At 37.0% G+C, this 21830-nt stretch overlaps 1 protein-coding gene across 3 annotated transcripts; it reads right to left on the bottom strand.

Moving 5' to 3' along the window:
* Window positions 1-4834: 4834 nt before the first annotated feature.
* LOC18438662 (lactoylglutathione lyase family protein / glyoxalase I family protein) lies at window positions 4835-19955 on the bottom strand. 3 transcript variants are annotated; one of them, XM_020670110.2, is made up of 9 exons: window positions 19835-19955; window positions 19628-19750; window positions 19212-19273; window positions 18906-18966; window positions 18709-18788; window positions 18516-18586; window positions 17852-17941; window positions 5438-5542; window positions 4835-5243 (listed from the first exon to the last, which is right to left on the bottom strand). In XM_020670110.2, the coding sequence occupies exons 1-8, from the start codon at window positions 19934-19936 to the stop codon at window positions 5442-5444; spliced, it is 690 nt and encodes a 229-aa protein (XP_020525769.1). In that variant the 5' UTR covers window positions 19937-19955; the 3' UTR covers window positions 4835-5243; window positions 5438-5441. The 3 variants fall into 3 exon arrangements, with proteins under 3 accessions (XP_020525769.1, XP_088728352.1, XP_088728351.1); XM_088872226.1 differs by having other exon boundaries at window positions 19628-19752; window positions 19842-19955; XM_088872225.1 differs by lacking the exon at window positions 17852-17941.
* Between the last annotated feature and the right edge of the window lie 1875 nt (window positions 19956-21830).

Raw genomic sequence — 21830 nt, 5'->3', positions numbered from 1 at the left:
AATATGGGTCTTTCTCTTGCTCCAGGCAATGACATTTGCTGATTCTCCTTCGATAATCCTGTCCCTTTCCAAAGTACATAGCAATTTCAAACCTTCTAATAAACCTCGTGCTTCAGCCTCATTTGCTGTTGTGATACCACAAGGACTCGAGTAAGAAAATATAATGTGACAATTATTTCTGATGAGACCACCATAGCAAGCTGGTCCTGGATTGCCAAGTGAACTTCTATCAAAATTAAGTTTAAAGGAATTCACTGGTGGTGGTATCCAAACAACCTCATTATAAGTGTCGGTGGTAATACCTATAGTTGCAACTGCCAAGGGATTACTAATGATAAGACTTTTAGGAATAAAGTCACTATCCTTATGAGCGAAGAACGAATCAGCTGCAACTGCCAAAATATTCGATTTTAATGTAGACAGATCTGTACTTTTACTATAAAAAACTATTTTATTTCTTTCCTTCCACACACTCCAAAGAAGGCTAACCCAAATAGATCTCCAAAGAATAGTTCCCATCTTTGAAATATTGGGTGTGATCCATTGGTCAAGAAGAGTTCTGACATTATGGGGCAAAGGTAATGACAAATTGAGACATTGCCGAGCCCAATCCCAAAGGTATGTAACAAAAAGGCATGAGAGGAAAAGATGCTACGAAGTTTCATCACTGTCTTTGCAAAGAATACATACATTGGTGATAATAAACCCCATCTTTCTCAAGTTTTCAACAGTTGCTAATTTATCTTAGGAAAAGTTCCATAAGAATAGTTGCACTTTAAGAGGCAAATGCAATTTCTTAATCTTGAATAAACCAAGATCCCAGTCTCTCCAACGATCAGAAAATAATAGATTGTAGGTTGACTTAACTGAAAAATCTCCCAAAAATGAAGCTATCATCCATATTTCGAGTCAAATATGTATCATTCAATAATTCCAACAATGTTTGATACTTCTCAATGAATCTGTCTGCACCTCTCCTGTAGCTGCAAGGAATGGACCAACCAATATTAGTTTAAACACTCCCACTGGCCTCCTTGACAGATGCTAGTGGGTTTAAAGCTTTTAAGAAAACCTCAAGAAAAAAGTATCTCAACGGGTCATCTCCAATCCATTTGTCAAACCAAAAGAGAGTGGATTATCCATTCCCCACTATTTTTTGGAATTGCCATAGATATACAAATCTCTCATAGTCAATACCTCTCCAAACATGGGAAAAATTTATCTTGTTTCTTGGACTTTTAATGAGGCCAAAGCTCAAATCCATTCCATATTTATCTCTCAGAACAAGCACTCAGAAAGACTTCGGTTGTGAATGGATCATCCACCACTATTTTATTAAAAGTGTCGAGTTCATATGTTTCAGTCTCCTAACACCCAATCCTCCTTCTTTCATTGGTCTACAAACTTTTTCCCAACTCAGAAGGTGAAATCTTTTCTTTCTTATGTCATCTCCCCACAAGAAATCTTTCATAATTCTCTCTAGTTGTTTTTCAACTTCTTTTGGCATCTTAAATAAGGACATAAAATATACTAGGAGGTTGGACAAAGTAAATTTAATCAACGTATATCTTCACGCCATAGAAAGAGTTTTAGCTTTCCAGTGTCCAGTTTCTTGTCAAATCTCTCCACCACCGGATCTCAAATTGATCTTGAAGGCCACGAATCCACTAAGGGAATTCCCAAATAAGTAAAAAATAAAGACTCAACCCCACAACCTAATAAATGTAACATTCTTGATACAACCATTTGCGGACAGCCAATACCAATAAGATTGATTTTACTCAAATTAACTTTAAGTCCAATTGAGAGTTCCACATTTTTCAAGAAAATCCATAGGCAAGTGATTTCCTTAACGTGGGATCACATAATATAATTGTATCATCAGCATACTGTAAATGTGATACTATAAGACCATTATTATCAATATTAATAGCTGATATGATCATTTGCATTGTCAATCCATTGAGCATGACACTAAAGCTCTCAGCTACAAAAGTATATAAAAATGGTGAAAGAGGGTCCCCTTGTCTCAATCTTTTTTATCCTTTAAAAAACCAGTTGGTTCACCATTAACAAGAACAAAAAAATGGGTAGAAGACAGGCAACTATCAATCCACAATTGTCACCTCAAATGAAAAGCCATTTTAGCCATGATAGTTTGTAGTACTCCCCAATCAACCTTATCATATGTCTTCTCAAAGTCTAGCTTACAAATAAGGCCCGGCTTGTCATCCTTGATTGTTGAGTGGATATATTCTTGTGCAACCAAAATACTATCTATAATTTGTCTATCCTTCAAGAATGCTGATTGTGCTCCTTTAATAACCATGTGAATCACTCTGCGCAGTTTATTGGCTAAAATTTTTGCTATGATTTTATATAGACTACTAATAAGACTAATAGGACGAATATCTTTGATCTCCGAAATTACATTTTTCTTTGGAATTAAAGCAATAAAAGTGGAATTTATGGCAATATTAACTTTACATCTCCAATAAAATTCTTCCAATAATTGAACAATATCATCTTTTAAAATATCCCAAAACGATTGAAAAAAAACCATTGGGTATCCATCTGAGCCAGGAACCTCATCTCTGCCTAGGCCAAAGACTACATCTTCGATTTCTTGTTCTTCAAATTTCTCTCCATGGTCCCAAAGGTTTAGAAGGTTCAAAATGAATATTCAAGGAAGACGGTGAGTCCACTTGGGGGTTACTGCCATGGCCCCCACTAAGTGCTCGAAACGGGGGCACTAGGTACGTCCTCCATGGTCAACAAAAAAGGCTACCCCTATCAAAATCCACCCCTAATGAACAATTCTGAGCATGAACATCATGGTTTTTCCGGGCAGAGACCCTCTGCCACTCGATATCCTTCTTTACTTCACCAGATTGTAAGGCTCCCTTTCCTCTATCCGAAATTTTCAATGATTATCAATTTTTTTAACCAAGGTAGTAGTGCCCTCAACTGACACAGTTACCTCAAAAGATATCTGATCCACTTGCAAATGGATTCTCTTGGGAATAACGAGACCCCGAACTCTCCAAATTTTAACTCTAACATACTTAAAATCCTTCCCAATAAGAGAATCCCAATCAACATCCAAACAGTCACCACAGAAGTTGGCGAGTTTTTGTATAATGGTTAAGCTCCATGCATGCAATGGTATCCCCCTCAACATGATCCAAATCTCTTCTCTACGCATAAAGGACTCATGAATAGTGGGTTTCCAACAATCCAGAGATAGAAGTTTACCCCTCACCCTGGGAAATCTACGTTGTAAAGCTTTAATAACATCCGTCCCTGATTGTAGTAGAAAGCCACCTTATTTGCACCAAGAACCTTTAGTGCTGGGACATAATCCAGACCCCACCCCCTCCTAGCCCAATCATCAAGAACAACAACGTCACCAGATGGAAGGGAGAAAGAACCCACTACACAAAGCTTAGTCTTTGATACCAAACCATCCACCAAAGAACGATCAATAGCATTAAAGAGAAGGAAGAAGACTCTCCATCTTCTACATATTCCTCCATTCCCCTTCTATTAGCAGTATCATGATCAAACTAGTACAAACCATTTTGCCAGCTCTTAGAACATTTGGCCGCAATTATAGTCATTAAGCAGGCACATCAAGTGGTTACTAACCATTGATGAACAGTTACAATGTTTCAAGTAAGCAGTCACTTCCATAGGCCATTCTAACATCTATAGATGGGTTCTTTTTTCTCATTTTCAGATATGCCTTTACTCTCTCTCTCTACCCAACTTTCTCACTATCTAATCAAATTTACGTTCCTTCTCTAAAACAATACAACTACAATACATACAGTGCTTCTGGTTTGCATGCATGGAACCTAAAAGTGAATTTGAGACTTCATAAAGCAAATTTGAGACTTTCTTTCCTGTGTCCGAAAGACAAATATGCTCAATTTATGCACACTGGTTATAAGATACAAAATGGGCAAATATTGGCTTGAGAAAGTGCTCTTGCATTGCCCAAAAACAAGAAGAAATTAGTATTTTTTTCTCTGCCCCTATTTCACCCTGCTTTCCAACACCATAATTCATTCAAACTCAAGAGGCTAGTTTAGTTTCAAGTAGCAATAAATTCAAAGCATCTTAGGAGCTCAAAAAAATATATGTTCTCTTTTGAAATTGTTTTTGGGGTCATTTCCATGAATAAAATTTGATTTGGAGCTCAAATCCCTCTAGTCCAACGCCTATTTGATTGGATGGCTTGGCATGGCATGTCATGGCAAAGAATTTGCAGCATTGTTGGAGCTCTTTTGTTGAGAGGACTGCTTTTGGAGACGAAGACAGTGATATAGCACTTTCTTGGGTCTCTCACATTAAAAGTTTGGTGGAGTAACATAATAGTTATAATGTAAACATTGAAATAGAGAACTGATGGGTTAAGTAGCAAACAAACTCAAACCTATAATTCAGTTTTAACAGAAAGCGGAACAACATACCCCAGACAAAACGTAGAGGAATTTATCAAACCTAATGATGGTCACTATCTAAAAATGATGAGAAAGCCACATAAAGCATAAAAAGAGAAAAAAAAAACTAGTAAAAGATATTGAATGAAAAATACAAGCAATAAACGAGAAACATAAGCAATAAAAGTGAGGAGACATTCAAAGTGAAACAGAAAAACTGTTCCATTGAACAACTGGGTATAACAAATAAATTAAAACGGCAATGAAGAGAACTTTTGAGTGGTTGAGCCCTGGGATCATAAGAAATACAAAAGAATGAGGGAGTATAAGTGGGGATCCATGCCCTATAGGCTATGAAATTTATAAAAAAGCTCTTAAAAACCAAGCCATTACAAAAAACAAAGGTGATTTCTATTGTATTGCTGAAACCACTGGGTTGAACCTGAAGAGTGGCTCCATGGGCTCATGTTGATGGCAAGCAATATGTGCACTAACCACAACATAAAGATGATCTATATACAAATAATAGTAAAAACTTATAGAAACTGATACTCAAGGATTTACAGCAACATTTCACTGCCTGACCGTGTAAAGAGGGTACATTTCCATTACCATCTCAACTTGTTTATTTAGTCATCACATGATGCTGCATTACTTTTTTTATCGGTCATAGAATGCCTTCAATTTTGTCATATCAAACAGAATAACAGGAACATAGGAACTTGTATTTCCAGGCATACCAGCAGGACCAAATATGATACTATGAAGACCATCACTGCGTGCTCTTTTCTCCAATTCCTGTTAAAACGGAAGGATCCATATTCAATTCTATTTCCTCGAATAAGCAATTTGGGAACAAGAGCATACCATAATAAATAGATTCATATGTTACATATATATTACATCAGAAAGGCAAGCAGCAACAAATATCGAAATAAAGAGAGCAGTTTCTCAAGGAAAGAATATCAACTGGCAAGGTAGGATGCACTCACTTTATTAAGCAGCATTGGCTGCTATTTGCCCTATCCTAGATAGATCAAATATTTCTATCCAATAGCCATCAGGGTCTTTAATGAATGCCAAACCTTTCATTTTTCCTGCAATTACAAAAAAAACTATTGAGGCACCAAGATAATTGTACAAAAAGCAACTCAAAAATCAAGCTGTCTTAATTTCAAAACCAAAGACTTCATTTTTCTTTGTTCAGTTAGTACATTATAGGCACGCTGCAATGGAAACTTGGGGTGTGTTTGGATGCACAAGATAGTCTTGATAAGTGTTGATTATCCATGATTAAGTTATCCAAAGTACCACATATGCTAAAGATGTGTTTGAGATACACTTTTAGGTGGTTTCCAATAGTGCTTATCTGAAAAGCTTGCTATATGCCACTAGGCACAGCAAATTTATATATGCCACTCTCCCCCAGCAGTCTTATATAAATGAATGATTGGGATAACTTTAGCCATAACATCACAAGCTGGTCACCGTTTGATCCAAATTTGACGTCTCAGAGTAGTTTATTTTTAATTTTTCTCCATATCATATTAACATAAAATTTGGTGTGTGTCATCATCTCAATAGGGTGCACCTACAAACAATATTAAAAAAATATTTTCAAAAAACTAACATGACCAAACTGCCCCTGAAACTTTTGGAGGTATCTTGGTCATTTTATTTTTCAATATTTTTCATAGGTGCAACTCTATGAGAGGATGGGACACCCAAAATTTGATGTCAATAATTTGTAGAAAAAAATTTATGTCAATATGATTTGTAGAAAAAAATTTAAAATAAAATAGTGTTTAGGCATGACATTGTGATTAGGGTTATCTCAAACATCCATTGAGAGAGAGAGAACAGTTGACAGAGGGTGGAGAATCAAGAGAAGGGTCTTCTCATTGAACCAAGAAAATCATCCTCTCTCTCTCTCTCTCTCTCTCTCTCTCTCTCTCTCTCTCTCTCTATCTATCTATGTTCCTACTACTATTCAAAACCTTAAAGCAAATAATAAATAAATCAGTCCAGTACTAAAACCAGCCACAAACAAAGGCAGAAGCCCAAGCTTCACACTAGGATCAGAAGAGGCATTTCCCTTTGCTACCCTATAAGCACCAAATGGCAATGTTCCGTAAACAATGGAGACATTAACAACTGCTTTCTCCCAAATATGGCCATCCCATAAAACCCTACTAATTCCAACAGCACATCTGGATCTGGACCACACATCTTCCATAAATGAAGTTTTCTCATCACTTTCTCTAATGGCTGAGGACACACCATCCAGAGCTTCACATATAATGCATATGACTTGAGGCCTAAGACATGAAAAAGATGAAGAAAAAATGGAGCATTCTCTAAAGAAAGCTTCAGGTTTTTTGAAAACCTTTTTCCTTTCAATGGCAGCTGGAAAGGGTTAGAGGTTGAATCTACCACCACTAGGGGGGGCCATTTTGCAGGTAGGGTAGAGGAGGGTTTTGTGGAGTCGCAAAGGGTTTAAGAGAGATTTGTTGTTTGGAGAAGAGAGAGGGAGGCAGCAAGGAGAGAGAGAGGGGATGGTGTTTGGCATTTTGGGGTCTTTGCAGCTAGTGAGAGATGATGCACTGCGATAGGTAACCAGTGGAGAGAGATGGTTTATATCCCACTAATGGGAGAAGAGAGGCAAAACTGGGAGTTCTGAGAAACGATGATCATGATTTGAGAAGGGTTTTGTTACATTTATGGAGGCCGTGAATTAAAAACCCTGGTCATAGAGATGGAGCGAGTCCGCTGTATTGGTTTTACCATTTTCGTTAAAGAGAAAATCTGCCTGATATGTCTTGGCTAGTTGGCCCTTTATGGGTTGGCTTTAAATTGGTGAATTAGGTACTCAGACTCCTGTTGGTTTCATTCATGGTGGATAAAGGGTTGGGTACTGTTGTTGCTCCATTGGGAGAGAGGTGGGTTACGGTTGGGACCTCACTCTTGTTACCGTCATTCTATAGACAGACCGGTTTGGAAGCAACTTGATGGACCTTCTAGAATACCGTCATTCTATAGATAAGGAGGAGCTTCTTCCTTTTTCCTGCGCGACAGCTACTGAATGTTGTCGGCTACCGACGATCTAAGCCCACCCCGAATTAGTGTAGTGTTCATGTAGTTAGTCTATAGAGTTGCTTCCGCGGTTAAAATGGTAGCGGGGTGGTGGACCCTAACTAAGAAAAGGTAGTGGAACCAGGCTACTACAAAGGAAGTATGGGATGACCTAAGCTACCGTCATTCTATAGAGTTTGGGAGCTCAGCTATCTTTTTCTAGAGCTACAAAAAGAGGCGACTGGTATCGAAGATCGCGATGGCTCATAAGTGCGACGAACAAACAGCTAAGTCCTATTTTTTGCGTTCAAAGAACCTTCGAAGCCAGCTTGTGTAGCAGATAAGGCGGGTTGGTACAAGTTCAGTCGTTAAGCTACACGAGGCTAAGGGCGCGTTGGATTCAGTCTTTGCTGAATTGCAACGAGTTCAGTCGTTAAGCTAGCCTAATCCAAACAACAGCTATCACAATAGGCAGAGACATAATGGTACTCACCAAACAACTAAAAAGTAATATTATACAAGATATACAAAGTTTAGAAAAGCAATATGCTTGCAATATAATTAACTATGCTTGGAATAGGGCACAGCCCTATCAAGATCTAACATTCTACTGCAGTTAAATTCAAGCTCCAAGAGCTTCAAAAGCAATGGAACAATTTAGCCCCATTTATCATCATAAAAATGTTGAAGTCTTGAACATTGTTTTTCTCTTATATTCAGATTTCTGAGTGTAACGCCCCAAATGTGCCAGTAAAAATTATGATTACGATTCCAGAATATCGAAGAAAATCGGGAGAACTAACACACAGAGGGACACTTTCACCCTAAATGCCATATAGTAGGAGTTTTTTACATATAACTACAGTAATGAGGAGTTCCAAAGACTATTGATCAATCTCCGCTAAATTTTACAACAAACTGATATATAGGTTCCGACACCCTTGATTCAGGCCTTGAAAGCATATTACAAATCTTAAGAAGGAAATATAAAAAGAATTGGAAAAAGTATCAGCACCAAAGGGACTTATGACACTCACACCCGTATACCTAGATATATGCAAGGATGCTGTCCACTCTCTAGCTTCGTCGACTTGAGCTTTAAGTGAATCTAGAATGTCAAGCGTTTCTCTCTCTGTTTGATGACTTCTACACACAGCAGAAGGGTGTGAGCAATATTAAGCATCCCGTGTCTCATCCTTACTTCAGCACGTAAGAAAATACGAAGTCGCTCTTTCTTTCTCTCTCTCTCTCTCTCTCTCTCTCTCTCTCTCTCTCTCTCTCTCTAATGCACGTGGGAATGAACAAGACAATTCATGCATGATTAGTCTCAAATCAGTACCCTTCCCACTGCATTAATCAGGTACCAATAGAGTGTTCAAAGATAAGCATAGCTGCTTTTTTCCAAAATCAAGTGGTTAAAACCAGTTCTCTCACAGGATGGTTACACAAGTTAAACTTCATTTTGAATTTAAATTCAAAGCACCCCACAATGACTGTAATGATCAGCTTCAATCCATTCTTGAAGTTAAAACCCTTCCGAAATTGGAATTTGAACAAGAAACCACCTTGATTTGCTTTGATCAATCCTGAGAAGATTGAGGAATAAGCGGTTATTTGGATCACTCATTGGTCAAGCCATTATGTAGTTTGCGCATGTCTGCTTCATATCAACGCCACTTCGCTTTGTGATGGTGAATCCTTTTTACATGAGATTTTGCGTGATGAAAGAGGACTCAAAGACAAATCCAAAGGACCAAGTATCACCTCAAATGGATCAGTAACGAGGGAGATATACCCTGCCAAAGTTGACCCATTTTCTGTAACAGATTTCAAGAGCAGATCTGGCTATTACGAACCCATCCGCTTTCATCTCAAGGGATTATGGGCCTGGCAGCTAGATATTCTTGTACAAGGACTCATGAAGAATACCTCCACAAAATTTGGTGCGAAAACTCCTGATATTCTATGAGATATTGCAGACCGGCAATCAAGCTTTTATACAGTTTTATGATTACTGTTTTAGCTCCAACCACTTTCACATGGGAGCTACCCTCTCATGGTTGATAGGTATTGAGTTAGGAATCCAATGGTCCAATTCCCATGAGACAACTCCTAATAGATTAGAAGATATCTAGATTTACCGACCAGAGGTCATCCTGGCTGCTAAATATCTGCTTGGCAGCCAGTGGATACAACTCTTGGCTACCGTTGAGGGGTCAAATCATCTCCAAATGAGCTAAAAGTTTGGGATGAGGGTTATCACACCTCAAATATGATTGTCGCATAGTTTGTAGATCAATCTCCAAGTACTATGTTGGGACCAACGGCCAGGGTATATCTGGATAGACAATGTATTTGGGAGATGTATCAAATGATGTTTATTTTATATGATTCTTGGACTAGAGGCATATGAGGCCTCATTATGTATCTCTGCAAAATTCTACCTCATATACGATTGGATGAGGTTTCACATGGACCGGCTGTTGAATCCCTCTTGAAGAATGCTGGTTTTCAAGACATATCAAATTCTATCAAAACTCCTCTAATATCATGCTGAGAGGAATATAGGGGCAATATAGTGGAATATAGTGGCAATATTGTTACATCCACTATATTCATCCTTTTTTTTCCCTTAATCATAAATCTCCCAAGTGTGTTTTGGCCTTGCATTATGAATAAAAAACACACACCCAACACTAAGTTCAGGTAAAATCTACAATGGACTAAAAGAAAACCCACCCATGAATACATGAGAGTATGTCTAATTATTTTGTCTATGACAGGTCCATATATTCAAAAAGTAAACAATTTTCAAGCATGGCAAGGTGAAGCAAAGAAACAAAAGAAACTTTAGTAGAAAATATCAACATTGAACAGGTAGAAAGCATTTATAAGCCTCACATAACCAATTGCATTTACACCTTGACTGTAAGAAGCATAATCAAGTAACATTCAACCAATTTCAGAAACAAACTAGCCAGTTGGGTTCTTAGCAATCAGAGATCCAATATTCTTAGGCAGGAGATATACAAAAAAAGTTCTATTATTCAGACCCTGACCTGCATATCTACCAACTTATTTGTATATGGAAGTTCCATCTACCAAGGAGCTAATATGAATTTGGGGCAAGGCAGAATCAAGACATAATTATTAGCCAGACTTAGCCTCCATCCTCCCCTTTAAGTACACACCATGAGCATCATGTTTGCTTTGAGTAAGATTGAGGGACCACTATCAGGAAAGACAGGGGAACTATAAAAGCAAAGGGAAGCTTAAGTGTAAACATGAAAAAGGGAGTTCAGGATCTTGAACTTATATATATTAGCAGAAGGCATATGCCTAGCAATCATTTCGCACAACCACCCGATCCCAACATTCAAACTCCAAGGTTGCTCGAGACTTGGTCAAGTCCTAAGCCGAGTCAACTTGCTGACTCCTGAGTCAACAAGTTTTTCAACATTTCATTTCTAATACTAAAAGAAGCGAAATGGATAAAATATATATATATATATATATATATATATATATATATTATGTAGAAGGAGCATCCGTGGTTAATTGGAGATTTTTGAATTTATTTGTTGAAAGACACTAACTTAACGCCTCAAGCATGTGTTTATGCATCATTTGATTGTTTTTTGAGTTGTCTTCTATTGATGCATTTTATGTCACACCAAAAATTAAACAAATCCACTTACTTCAGAATTCAACCCTAAGGATGTAGTATTCCATATTTTTATCAATAGATGACTCAACAACAATCATAATAATAATAATAATAATTCCTAAGAACCATGTCTATTAAGTTCGCAAAAACAATTAAAAACAATATAATTGACTTGAAAATAATAGCAATAACTTCTAAGAACTATGTGGGCCAATTGTACCACATGTAAGTGTTCAAATCTTAAAAATATTACACACACACAAAGGAAGGGAGGCAAGGGGGGAGAGGGGACAGAGAGAGAGAGGGAGATGTCCAAACTCCAGGTTTAGACTCTAGCACTAGTGCATACCTATAGTGGTATAGCGGTTATATATTGGTAGCCTGAAGGCTATGATTGTAAAAGCATTCATATGAGCTATATGTTTGGCCACTGCTGGAGCCCATATTAAGTCATCAGTCATCAAGAATAATCCATCCAGAAGCGATACTACCCCTTAGTATAACCACCATCGAATGACTCACCATCATCATCATTGTCATAATCCTAACTACAACCAGTATCAGCTCTTCATCTTGCCTAGAGCACATGTTTAAAATTGGCGGTAAGGACTCACCTAAGTCAAATCCGTTGGTGCCACCCTCTAGTGCTTTAAGTTCAAACCACAAGGACTAAAGAGTAGCCAAGACTTTAAGAGACTTTACCGAGGGCATCCAACTTGTGCCAAATGGACACAAACGAGTTAACAACTTTTCTGTCAAGTTTTTAAATGCCTATGGTTGAAAATGAATGTTTCTTTCATCTTTTTAGATTTACAAAGGCAACCAATCACATGAATGTCAGAAGGATTAAAATTAAAACACATTTGAGCACCGAAAGTTTTGAATCAGTGTTTTAAAATGCGGCCACATTGCCACCTATGCGGCCGCATCATGCGGTATGCGATGGGCTCCACATCTGAAATGACTGCATATGCGGTTTTGAGCTATGCGGCTGCATATGCACCGCATCACGCTGCATCGTAGCCGTATCGCATCGCACCGCACCGCATCTTTTCCGCCGAAATTTTTTTCGATTGTGCCCCTCGAGGAGGGGCAAAATGGTCTTTTTGACGATCCAAAAATGGGGGAAACAGTTTGGGGGGGTATTAAACCCCCTAAACAATGATTTACAGCCACTTTTGTGGCTTTTTTTTATCAAATCGAGCAAACAAAGAATTAGGCGGAAATTTTTTTTCATTCAAATCTTGGATTTGGCGGTTGTTTGATACTTGGATGTTGATTTCATGCTTTTAATTGTTAATTTGGGGAAGTTAGGGGTAAAATACGATGATTTACAGCCACTTTTTTGGCTTTTTTTTTATCAAATTGAGCAAAAAAAAAATTAGACGGAAAAATTTTTTTCATTCAAATCTTCGAGTTGGCAGTTATTTGACACTTGGATGTTGATTTGATGCTTTTGATTGTTAATCTGGGGAAGTTAGGGTGAATTTGTGACAAGAAATCGGGGTTTTCAAAGGCCGTGAAGAAATCAAGCATTGCTTCAAGAAACGGTAACTTTTTATTACTTCTTGTACAGTAATACTATAATACTTATTTTTGGGGCAATGTCTTCTTCCCAATCTTCTAGTAATAAGGATCCGACTTTGGAAATATGCCAAACTAAAAAATCCGAAAGATAGAAATTGTGTGAAATGCTTAATCTGTGGAAATACTTATATGGGTGGCATTTTTCGACAAGAAGAGCATTTAATCAGAATTTCCGGGAATGTAAAAGTATGCCCATAAGCTATAGATGATATAAAAAAAGAGATTAGAGAATACTTAGATAGATTGAAAAAAGATAAAGAGAAGAAAAAAATGAAAAGAAAAGAACTACTCGATGATATGCAATTATTTGATGATGATGAAAAAAGGAATAGGTTGGAGCAAAAAAACTTGAATGATTTGGTTTATGTGCGTTATAATGAGCGGCTTAGGGAGAGGTATCAAAATCACATGAAGCTCAACTCTATTCAATTATATGAAGCTGATGGTGATTCCACAAGTGAGTGGATCATGGATCTAAGACTAGAGCGTGTGTTTGAGGGTGAGGATCTTACATGGCTCGATGTCGAGCTAGCAACAAGGGCTAATGAAGAAGGTCGACCTAACACTAGAGCACAGAGGAGTAGAGGAGCAGCAAGAACTGGGTCTAGTCGCACTCGTACATCAGCTCCAGAGGTCGAGGAAGAGGAGGCTGCCTCCGAGGAGACCGAGGAAGAAAAATACGTGGAGGCCACTGAGGATGATATTGATGATGCACATGACAACTCTTAAGATGGCTTTTCTGATTAATATTTGAAAAATTGACTTCAAAATTGTTTGGGATGATTGTATTAAGTAACTATTAACTCTTCTTGAGCTTGACTTCAAAACTCTTTAATCTTCATGGAGATATGGACTTTTGGTTTGTAGTATCACTATTTTATAATTTTGAAGTTTGTGATTGCAAATTTGCACTAATGGTTTTTTATTGTTGAATGTTTTATGAAGCTAATTTCAAGTTTCTAGTTTCTATCAGGGGATAGTTGATACAGAATCTCCGACTACTAATATTTTTGGACTTAATCATTAAACTAAAATATCTACTATCACATATATCACCTCCATATTTTTTTCTATGCATTAACCTATTTTTATAGATTTTTTAGAATTTTTTTATATTTATTGACCACATCGTCGCGATGCACCCGCATCCGGACCACATCGCGCCGCATCGGCCCCTCCACCGCTTTTGGCCGAATCCCGCATTTTAAAACGTTGTTTCGAATTGAACAAAATTTCAAAAAGTTACATATGGGCTTCATCCCAGAAGATTCTTTAGCCCATAGTTACTGGAATCTCTCACCCCAGGTGGTGATTCCACTTCAAAATCCCGATTCAAGGAGGACTCCGTCAAGGAATCTTCAAGGAATCTGTTTCCTTAGGAATCTCGACCCCACATTAGGAATCTCCATTCCACATTTATTGAATCTCAATTCCAACATTTATTGGATCTAAATTCCACATTTGTTACATCCCGATTCCACATTTATTGAATCTTGATTTGGTTTTTTTGGAATCTAGATTCCACAGCATCAAATGCCGCAGTTTGTAAGTGCAAGAAACAACTATTCGATCAACATGTAATCTTGCTGCCACCTTCATCGAATCTCGATCAGATTTTTTCGGATCCAAATTCCGCATAATCAAATACTACGATTCATAAGTGGACAAAACCGTGATTTAATCACCATGAAATCTCGCTTCAAATATTTATGAAATCCTATCTGTGAGTTTTATGAAATCCAGATAGGAGAACATTGAATCCCATGGTTCATGGGTGCACCAAAAAGCAATCCGATTAACACGAGTTCAAAGTTTTGGTAACACAAAATCAACATTCAAATGTAAATGTCTAGAGTTAGGAATCTCGATTAAGGTTGAAACCCGATACATTGATGTAGGAAATCTCAATTCCAAGTGGGTTGAAACTCGATTCCTAAATGGTATGAATATTGATTCCAATTGGGATGAAAATCAATTCCAAAGTGGTATGAAATCGAATCTAAGGATGTAGGAATCTCAATTCCATTTGGGTCGAAACCCGATTCCTATAAAGTAGGAACCTCGATTCCTGCAATTCGCCCGGTACAGACAGCAATTCTGGCAACAAGAATCTTCCAACATGATTCCATGATTGCCATTCCTTAATTGATATCGAATCTCAAGCATTTCAAACAATGGTCTAGGTTTTTGCTGATTCTATGGATAATAGATGTCGCTTATTGAAGATTAGGGAGCGCATTTAGGGAGAGATTTAGGACAGAAGCTTCCATTGGATTATGGAGATTGACATCTAAGGATGAAATTGGTGTTCAATTTTATACAATGATTTCTATTTTTAGGGCTCTTTAGTCAAAAGATTGCAAGGTGTACCATTTTCGACATACATCTCCATACTTAGTCACTCTCCAAACCTTTTCAAAAAATATGAAATACTACATATAATATATATATATATATATATATATATATATATATATATATTTTAAAATTAGCATTTTGACCTCATTCCTTTAAGAAAGTCGAGATCTATGAGTTTGAGTATGGCTATATGGGAAAAGTATGAAAAATAAAACAAATGTCCAAAAAATTGATAAAATAACAATTATTGTTTTTTTTTTTACTTTTAAGAACTATTTCTCTTAAACTATTAAACAAGAGAACATTTAACTATTTTGAATTGTATATCTTCTCTCTTTTTTTCTTAGTATACACTATTATCCTTTTGAGATTTTAACTTAAAAATGGAAATAGCTAAGCACATTTTGTTATACCTCCACTTCGAGTAATTATTAATACACAATTACAGTGCCAAAAATATTCCCAAAATAATTTCTAAAATGGACATGTACAATCTGAGAATATTGAACATTTTCATGCCTCACAAGGCAAAACAAACAAAACATCTTGCCAGGCACAAACCATGAGCAGACCTTCAGATATGCACCTGTAACCATGATAGGCACAACCAACCAAGTCATAGCAAACAACCTCATAAGCAAATCAGCTACAGAACAATTTAGGATCAAATTGTTGCGACCAGGTTTGGCCAACATCAGGTATTGCCTCAGGGCATCTCTTGACTATAATACTAGATGATACATCAGCTCAGTATGATCCCAGTTCCCAATGTTTTGCAATAAGGAGATATTAAAAAAGGTATCACCATGCATGCCATGATCCTCTAATGCCTACAAGTTACAATCCGTCAATTCACAGGTAAAACTTCAACTGAAGAATCAGGATGGCTTAAAGGTTTAAGCTAATGTGCAGCTCAGCTTTGAGGAAGAAGAAGCCCAGGTGCCTATCCTACCATGACAATGAAAGCGGACTACACCATAGTTGTTGGAATTGCCACAATAATCCTCTTTTTATCATCATCATCTTAATCATGATCACCATCATCTTCATGTCCCTCTAACAACCCCAGTCTACTGTGATGGCTTTGTTGTTGATAGAATTTATGGGCCCACTCATGCATACTTCTTTAAATCAGCCTCTAATGGGTTTTAGGTTTCAAATGAACTTAAAACCGACAAATTTTCCCCTTTAGTATTAAAACAATGACCCAAAAATACCTTCAAGGAGCTGCATTTCCGCCCCTGGGTGGGGCGCAAGCCCTAGGCGGCCACTTAGGCGGGGTTCAGACGGGCGCCTAGGCAAGCTCCCTAGCACCTAGGTGGGTGCCCAGGGATATCCGCCTAGTTTGGCCACCTAGGCCTGCGCGATGCGCTCAGGCCTTCTAGACCGTCTAGGCGACCACCTAAGCGCTGGGCCGCTTTTTAAAACTATGAGCGAATCCGTCAAGCACTTGTAAGGCTCACTCCCTAAGAGCTTGTTGGCACATTGGAGGAGATCTTGGATACCAGTGATAAGTTGTAATTTCTTTTGTTCACATCATCAGAAAGGCCAACACAAAAATCGACACCTTAGCTTGAGCAAAGTTGTTCAAAACAAGTTGAGCATGGGGAACTCCACCCTATTGACTTTTTTCTATTCTACATGCTTTCTCTCATGCTTAGTTGTAAATCATATTTAAGTTATTAAAGGTAAGACATACTCAAATACAATGAATGAAATGCTTCTTTCAGCTGTTCAACAAAGAAATCCTAACAAGATAATAGTCATGCGTCATGATGGCCCCATAGGAAGTAGCCTTAATCCAGAATTTATCTAACCTTGGTTTGAGATATTACAGTGCTTCCCAGGAGATATAGCTTTATCTGATCTCCTAAATTCATATGATTAATAGAGAGTTGATGTAATAATGAGCAGAACCACCACCCTAATCCATTTGACTTTTTTCTATTCTACATGCTTTCTCTCATGCTTAGTTGTAAATCATATTTAAGTTATTAAAGGTAAGACATACTCACATACAATGAATGAAATGCTTCTTTCAGCTGTTCAACAAAGAAATCCTAACAAGATAATAGTCATGCGTCATGATAGCCCCAAAGGAAGTAGCCTTCTCTAATCCAGAATTATCTAACCCTGGTTCAAGATATTAATTACAGTGCTTCTCAGGGGAAATAGCTTTATCTGATCTCCTAAATTCATATGATTAATAGAGTTGATGTAATAATGACCAGAACCACCATTACGTTGGAAAAGTGGCCAACTTGGTCCAACATATTCCAATTGCTCATCCAATTAATTTATAGTTTAAGTGTTAAGAAAAGAAGTGAAAAAGAATAAATAAAACTGGTTCAACTAGTCCTACAAGCCTCTCCAACAGTATATTTCAACCCTGGCCTTTCGGTTTCCTGAATTCAAGAAGTGACCAGACAAGAAAATAGGCCGGTTGGCACCAAAACTAGGGAAAACAGCTTGTCGTGTATAATCGTTATTTATTCTTTATTTCTCTTTTTTCTTTTTTTCTTTTTCAGTTGAGAGGTCTGGTTGAGTCCTTGTACCAGTGGCCCCATCAAAAAAAAGTGCAAGCAAAGCAGATATCTTAACTCACAAGCAATGATGGGCGTTCGAGAGGTTAACCAAGCCAAGCATAATATACTCGCTAACTATTTTCCTTTCTTTCTTTTTTAGTTCTTCAAGCAAGCAAATGGGTGATAGTGATACTGACCATCATCTGGTCTTTTCACAAACTCCACTCCCAAGCGCTCGAAGCGTTCACAGGCCTTGTATGTATCATCAACAGTAATTCCAATATGACCTTTGAGAAAGAAGATTGCATTAAGAAGGATAAAAAAGAGAGAAGGAAATTGTTTATTCTATTATCTGTGCAAAAATAGCTAAACCAAGAAATTAACAGCACGATTGACAAATCTTGGCGAATAAAACCGATTAAATAAAAGGAATAAAGACAGAATTTCATTGTTAGCTTTAGATGAAGCCTGAAACCATGACACTGAATCATATTTAATAGCTGACCTACATATGTAGACCACTAGACTATGCTTGGTTCAAAATTTAAAGGAAAAATGATGTGCCATTGTAAAATATTTTTAAAAAATTCTCAAAAAAACATGGGAATTTCCTCCAAAGTCAGATACAAAATTCAGTCCTGAACTTCATTTCCACATTTATAGTTCAGGACAGGATTTTCAAAAGTTGAACCCAAGATTGAAAACTTTGGCTTAATGAGAATTGTTCCAAGATATGAAATTGTGATCCCAAAGACAACAATAATTTATGATTTACATTTCCCTTGAAAACGCATGTATAAAATTATGCTTTTGAGACAGAACAAAAATCGTACTTCAACATAAAACCAATAATGCTCATACCAAATCCACGAGGTTCACTGTTGCCATTGTGGTAGCCTTTAAAGTCAGGATCAGTTTCAGTGCCCCAGTTACTGCAAGAAACACATTTTAGCAGATAGAGGCCATTCAGAAATCTATGTCAAATAAAGTATAACATAGAAATGATGCAGATAGAACAATCAGTGTACTAGAGAACACATAAGTTAGTAATTACTGGGTAAGTTCTATTGTTGCCTTCTGACCAAATGTCCATACTGTCCGTTGGGTTGGATCAGTAGGAGCTGTATTTGTGTCCTGCAAATTACCAAAATATGTCACTATCTAAAGAGAAAAAAACAAAACCCAAATAATATTGCTGAATGGTCATTAACAAAGACCTTCCCTTCTAATTAGCAATTTATAGACTTTTACCTCATAACCCAAAAAGTACAAACTGAACTTCATATCTGGAAAATCCAACCTCTTTAGGAGCCTGAAATTGCAGACCTTCTGATTAAAATGAGGTATGAGAGATCATAATCAATAACTGCATGAAAATATATAGATTCAGGTGTATTGACAAATAAACTATTATTAGTAAATGAGAACTGGGACCATAACAGAGAAAAGACATCCATTCCGATTTATTTATTGTGACACTACTAAGAGTGAAGATGCTGGTTTTTTTCCAAAGCTTATCGCATTGAAATTTAATCAGAAATCTTGGGTAGAACTTACTTCATGCCCAAGACCCGAGAGTAAAAATCGAGGCTGACTTTGGGATCTTTGATTCGAAACATCTAGGCCACACACAGATATTGTCAGTGTTCCCAAGCAAATCAATAATTCAAGATAAAACTTTCAATCCATGAAATATGACTTTAAAAAAGATGCAAAAGGTAAAAAAACTTTGCACTCTGAAGTACACCTCCAATCTTGTCCTTAAATATTTGACATCTTTTCCAAAATATCCAAACAGAAAAAACCCAACTTCCATGATCTGTATCTCCCATAAGATTCATTACCAGGAATTGACTCAATTCCAGAGTTGTATTCCTTAAAGATGGAATGGGGCACAAACAAAGCTAGAGTGACAAGAAATTTGTAAGCCCAGAGTGAAACAGGAAGAGAGAGAAATGGAGATTTCCGCTTACAGTTTGCTGCATGAAATAGCCTTTGGTGGCATCGGCAGTGTCTTCATGAAGACCAGGATTGTTGGCAGCAGACTCTTTCAGCTGAGACGCCATTGGAGAGAATGACTGAAACCTACGCACACTCTGCAACAACCCAATTAATGGAGAGTCACCAAACCGCCTCAGAATGGGCAAACCAAACGAAGATAAATGAGAGAGAAAGAGGACCTTTCCTTTTGTTAAAGAGTAGGAAAAAAGGCGAAGAGCGTTTGCAGGGAGGAGTTGTGAACGAAGAAGCGCGAGAGGAGATGAGAGGAGAGGAGAAGCCATGGGGTTAATGTAGAGTGCCAAGGGACAAGAGGAGTCGCTCACTAAACACTATTTGGATCCAGGTTCGGGTCCAGAACCACGTCAAGGTCCGATAATATTTTTCGGGTTTTAACATATGAAATATAATATAGGGAAATGATCTTTTAGGACTCTTCCCCCCCTCCCCCCTTCCCCCTCCCCCATCCCCCATCCCCCACTTTCCAATGTGTTTTAGGATCACCATTTAATTTAGAATTGATCTATAGAAAAGTCAAATTTCACATGTGATAATTTTTTTTAGAGATCCGCACCAATTTTAATGGTGATCTTTTAGAGTCTTACACACATGGGTGAGGGAGGTCCTATAGATTCATTACTCATATATTTATAAAAAAAGCTTTTTGTATTTTCCCTACAACCTAAAAGTTCTATCCTCCCATTCCATCTAGCCGACCATTTTTTATCAAGACAGCCACCCACCGTTTAATCTTAGATTCAACATCTCAAAGTACTTTATTTTTTCGTTTTTTTAATACAAATTTTTTGAATATGCAATTTGGTCCGTACCATACTCTCATTGGGGTGTACCCAATGGTTTAAAAACCGGATCGGTGACCCGGATCGGGCTTTTCAAAAACCGATTCGGATCGACGAATCGGCGATCCGGATCGAAATCGGGTGAATCGGTCATAATAAAGCTTCAAAAAAATCCGAAAAAATTATTAAAATTTATTATAAATATTGGTTTTTAGGAATTCAATAAAAAATGAGGGTACTCCATTAAGAATTTTCATGTTTTTGAATGAATATACGAATATTGATATGTTCTTTCCCTGCATGAACCGCCATTCAGCATTTAATTTACAGTATTTCGTGCTCATCCCTACACTGTTGCTGTTGGGACTCGATATGTGAATAATATGGCTGGGATAGGGTGGCCTCAGAATCATCATCTCTCTCGTTTTCTCTTTGAATAATATGGATTAAAAAAAAAAAAAAACAAATTTTCAAAAAAATTCTATCATGGATTACAAAAAAAAATTCGATCATGGATTAAACAAAAAAAATCACAAATTTTCAAAAAATTCAATCATGGATTACATAAAATTCGATCATGGATTACATAAAATTCGATCATGGATTACAAAAAAAAACAAACAAAAAAAACAAAAAATTCAATCGTGGATTACAAAAAAAGAAAAAAATAGTTCGATCATGGATTACAAAAAATTCAATCATGGATTACAAAAAACTCTATCATGGTTTACAAAAAAAGCAAAAAACAAAAAATTCAATCATGGATTAAAAAAAAACAAACAAACATTTCGATCATGGATTACAAAAAAAAAACAAACATTTCGATCATATATTACAAAACATTCGATCATGGATTACAAAAAATTCTATCATGGGTTACAAAAAAAAACAAAAAAACAAAAAAATCGATCATGGATTACAAGAAAAGAAAACAAACATTTCGATCATGGATTACAAAAAATTCTATTATGGGTTACAAAAAACCAAAAAATTCGATCATGGATTACAAAAAAATCTATCATGGATTACCAAAAAAAAAAAAAAAAAAAAAATTCCGTACGGAATCGCCGATTCACTGTTCGGACTCGCCGATTCCGTACAGTGAATCGGCGATTCACTGTACAGAATCGTCCGGTTCTCTCTAGAACCGGACGATTTCCGATTTTTGGGCGATCCGGTTCCTTTTTCACTATTTCCGAGTCGAACCGGGCGAGTCCGATTCGACTCGGCGTTTTTTAAAACGCTGGGTGTACCTATAAAAAAAATTAAAAATAATTTTTCGATAAAATATAATAATCGAAATACCCCTTGAAATTTTCAGGGGTATTTTGGTTATTTTATTTTATTGAAAATATTTTTTTATATTTTTCATTAGTGC

This window comes from Amborella trichopoda, chromosome 7 (assembly GCF_054954075.1).
Source record: "Amborella trichopoda isolate Santa Cruz 75 chromosome 7, AtrichopodaSantaCruz75HAP2 v2.0, whole genome shotgun sequence".
Taxonomy (NCBI): Eukaryota; Viridiplantae; Streptophyta; class Magnoliopsida; order Amborellales; family Amborellaceae; genus Amborella; species Amborella trichopoda.
This window is presented reverse-complemented; position numbering and strand designations above follow the sequence as displayed.

What these genes read in the sequence shown, in the direction of transcription:
- LOC18438662 (XM_020670110.2), bottom strand. Translation starts at nt 19,936, where the DNA reads ATGGCTTCTCCTCTCCTCTCATCTCCTCTCGCGCTTCTTCGTTCACAA. An exon ending in GCAACAATAGAACTTACCCA is followed by an intron (nt 18,587 to 18,708) that starts GTAATTACTAAC and finishes TGTTTCTTGCAG; the next exon opens with TAACTGGGGCACTGAAACTG. An exon ending in CAGTGAACCTCGTGGATTTG is followed by an intron (nt 17,942 to 18,515) that starts GTATGAGCATTA and finishes TCTTTCTCAAAG; the next exon opens with GTCATATTGGAATTACTGTT.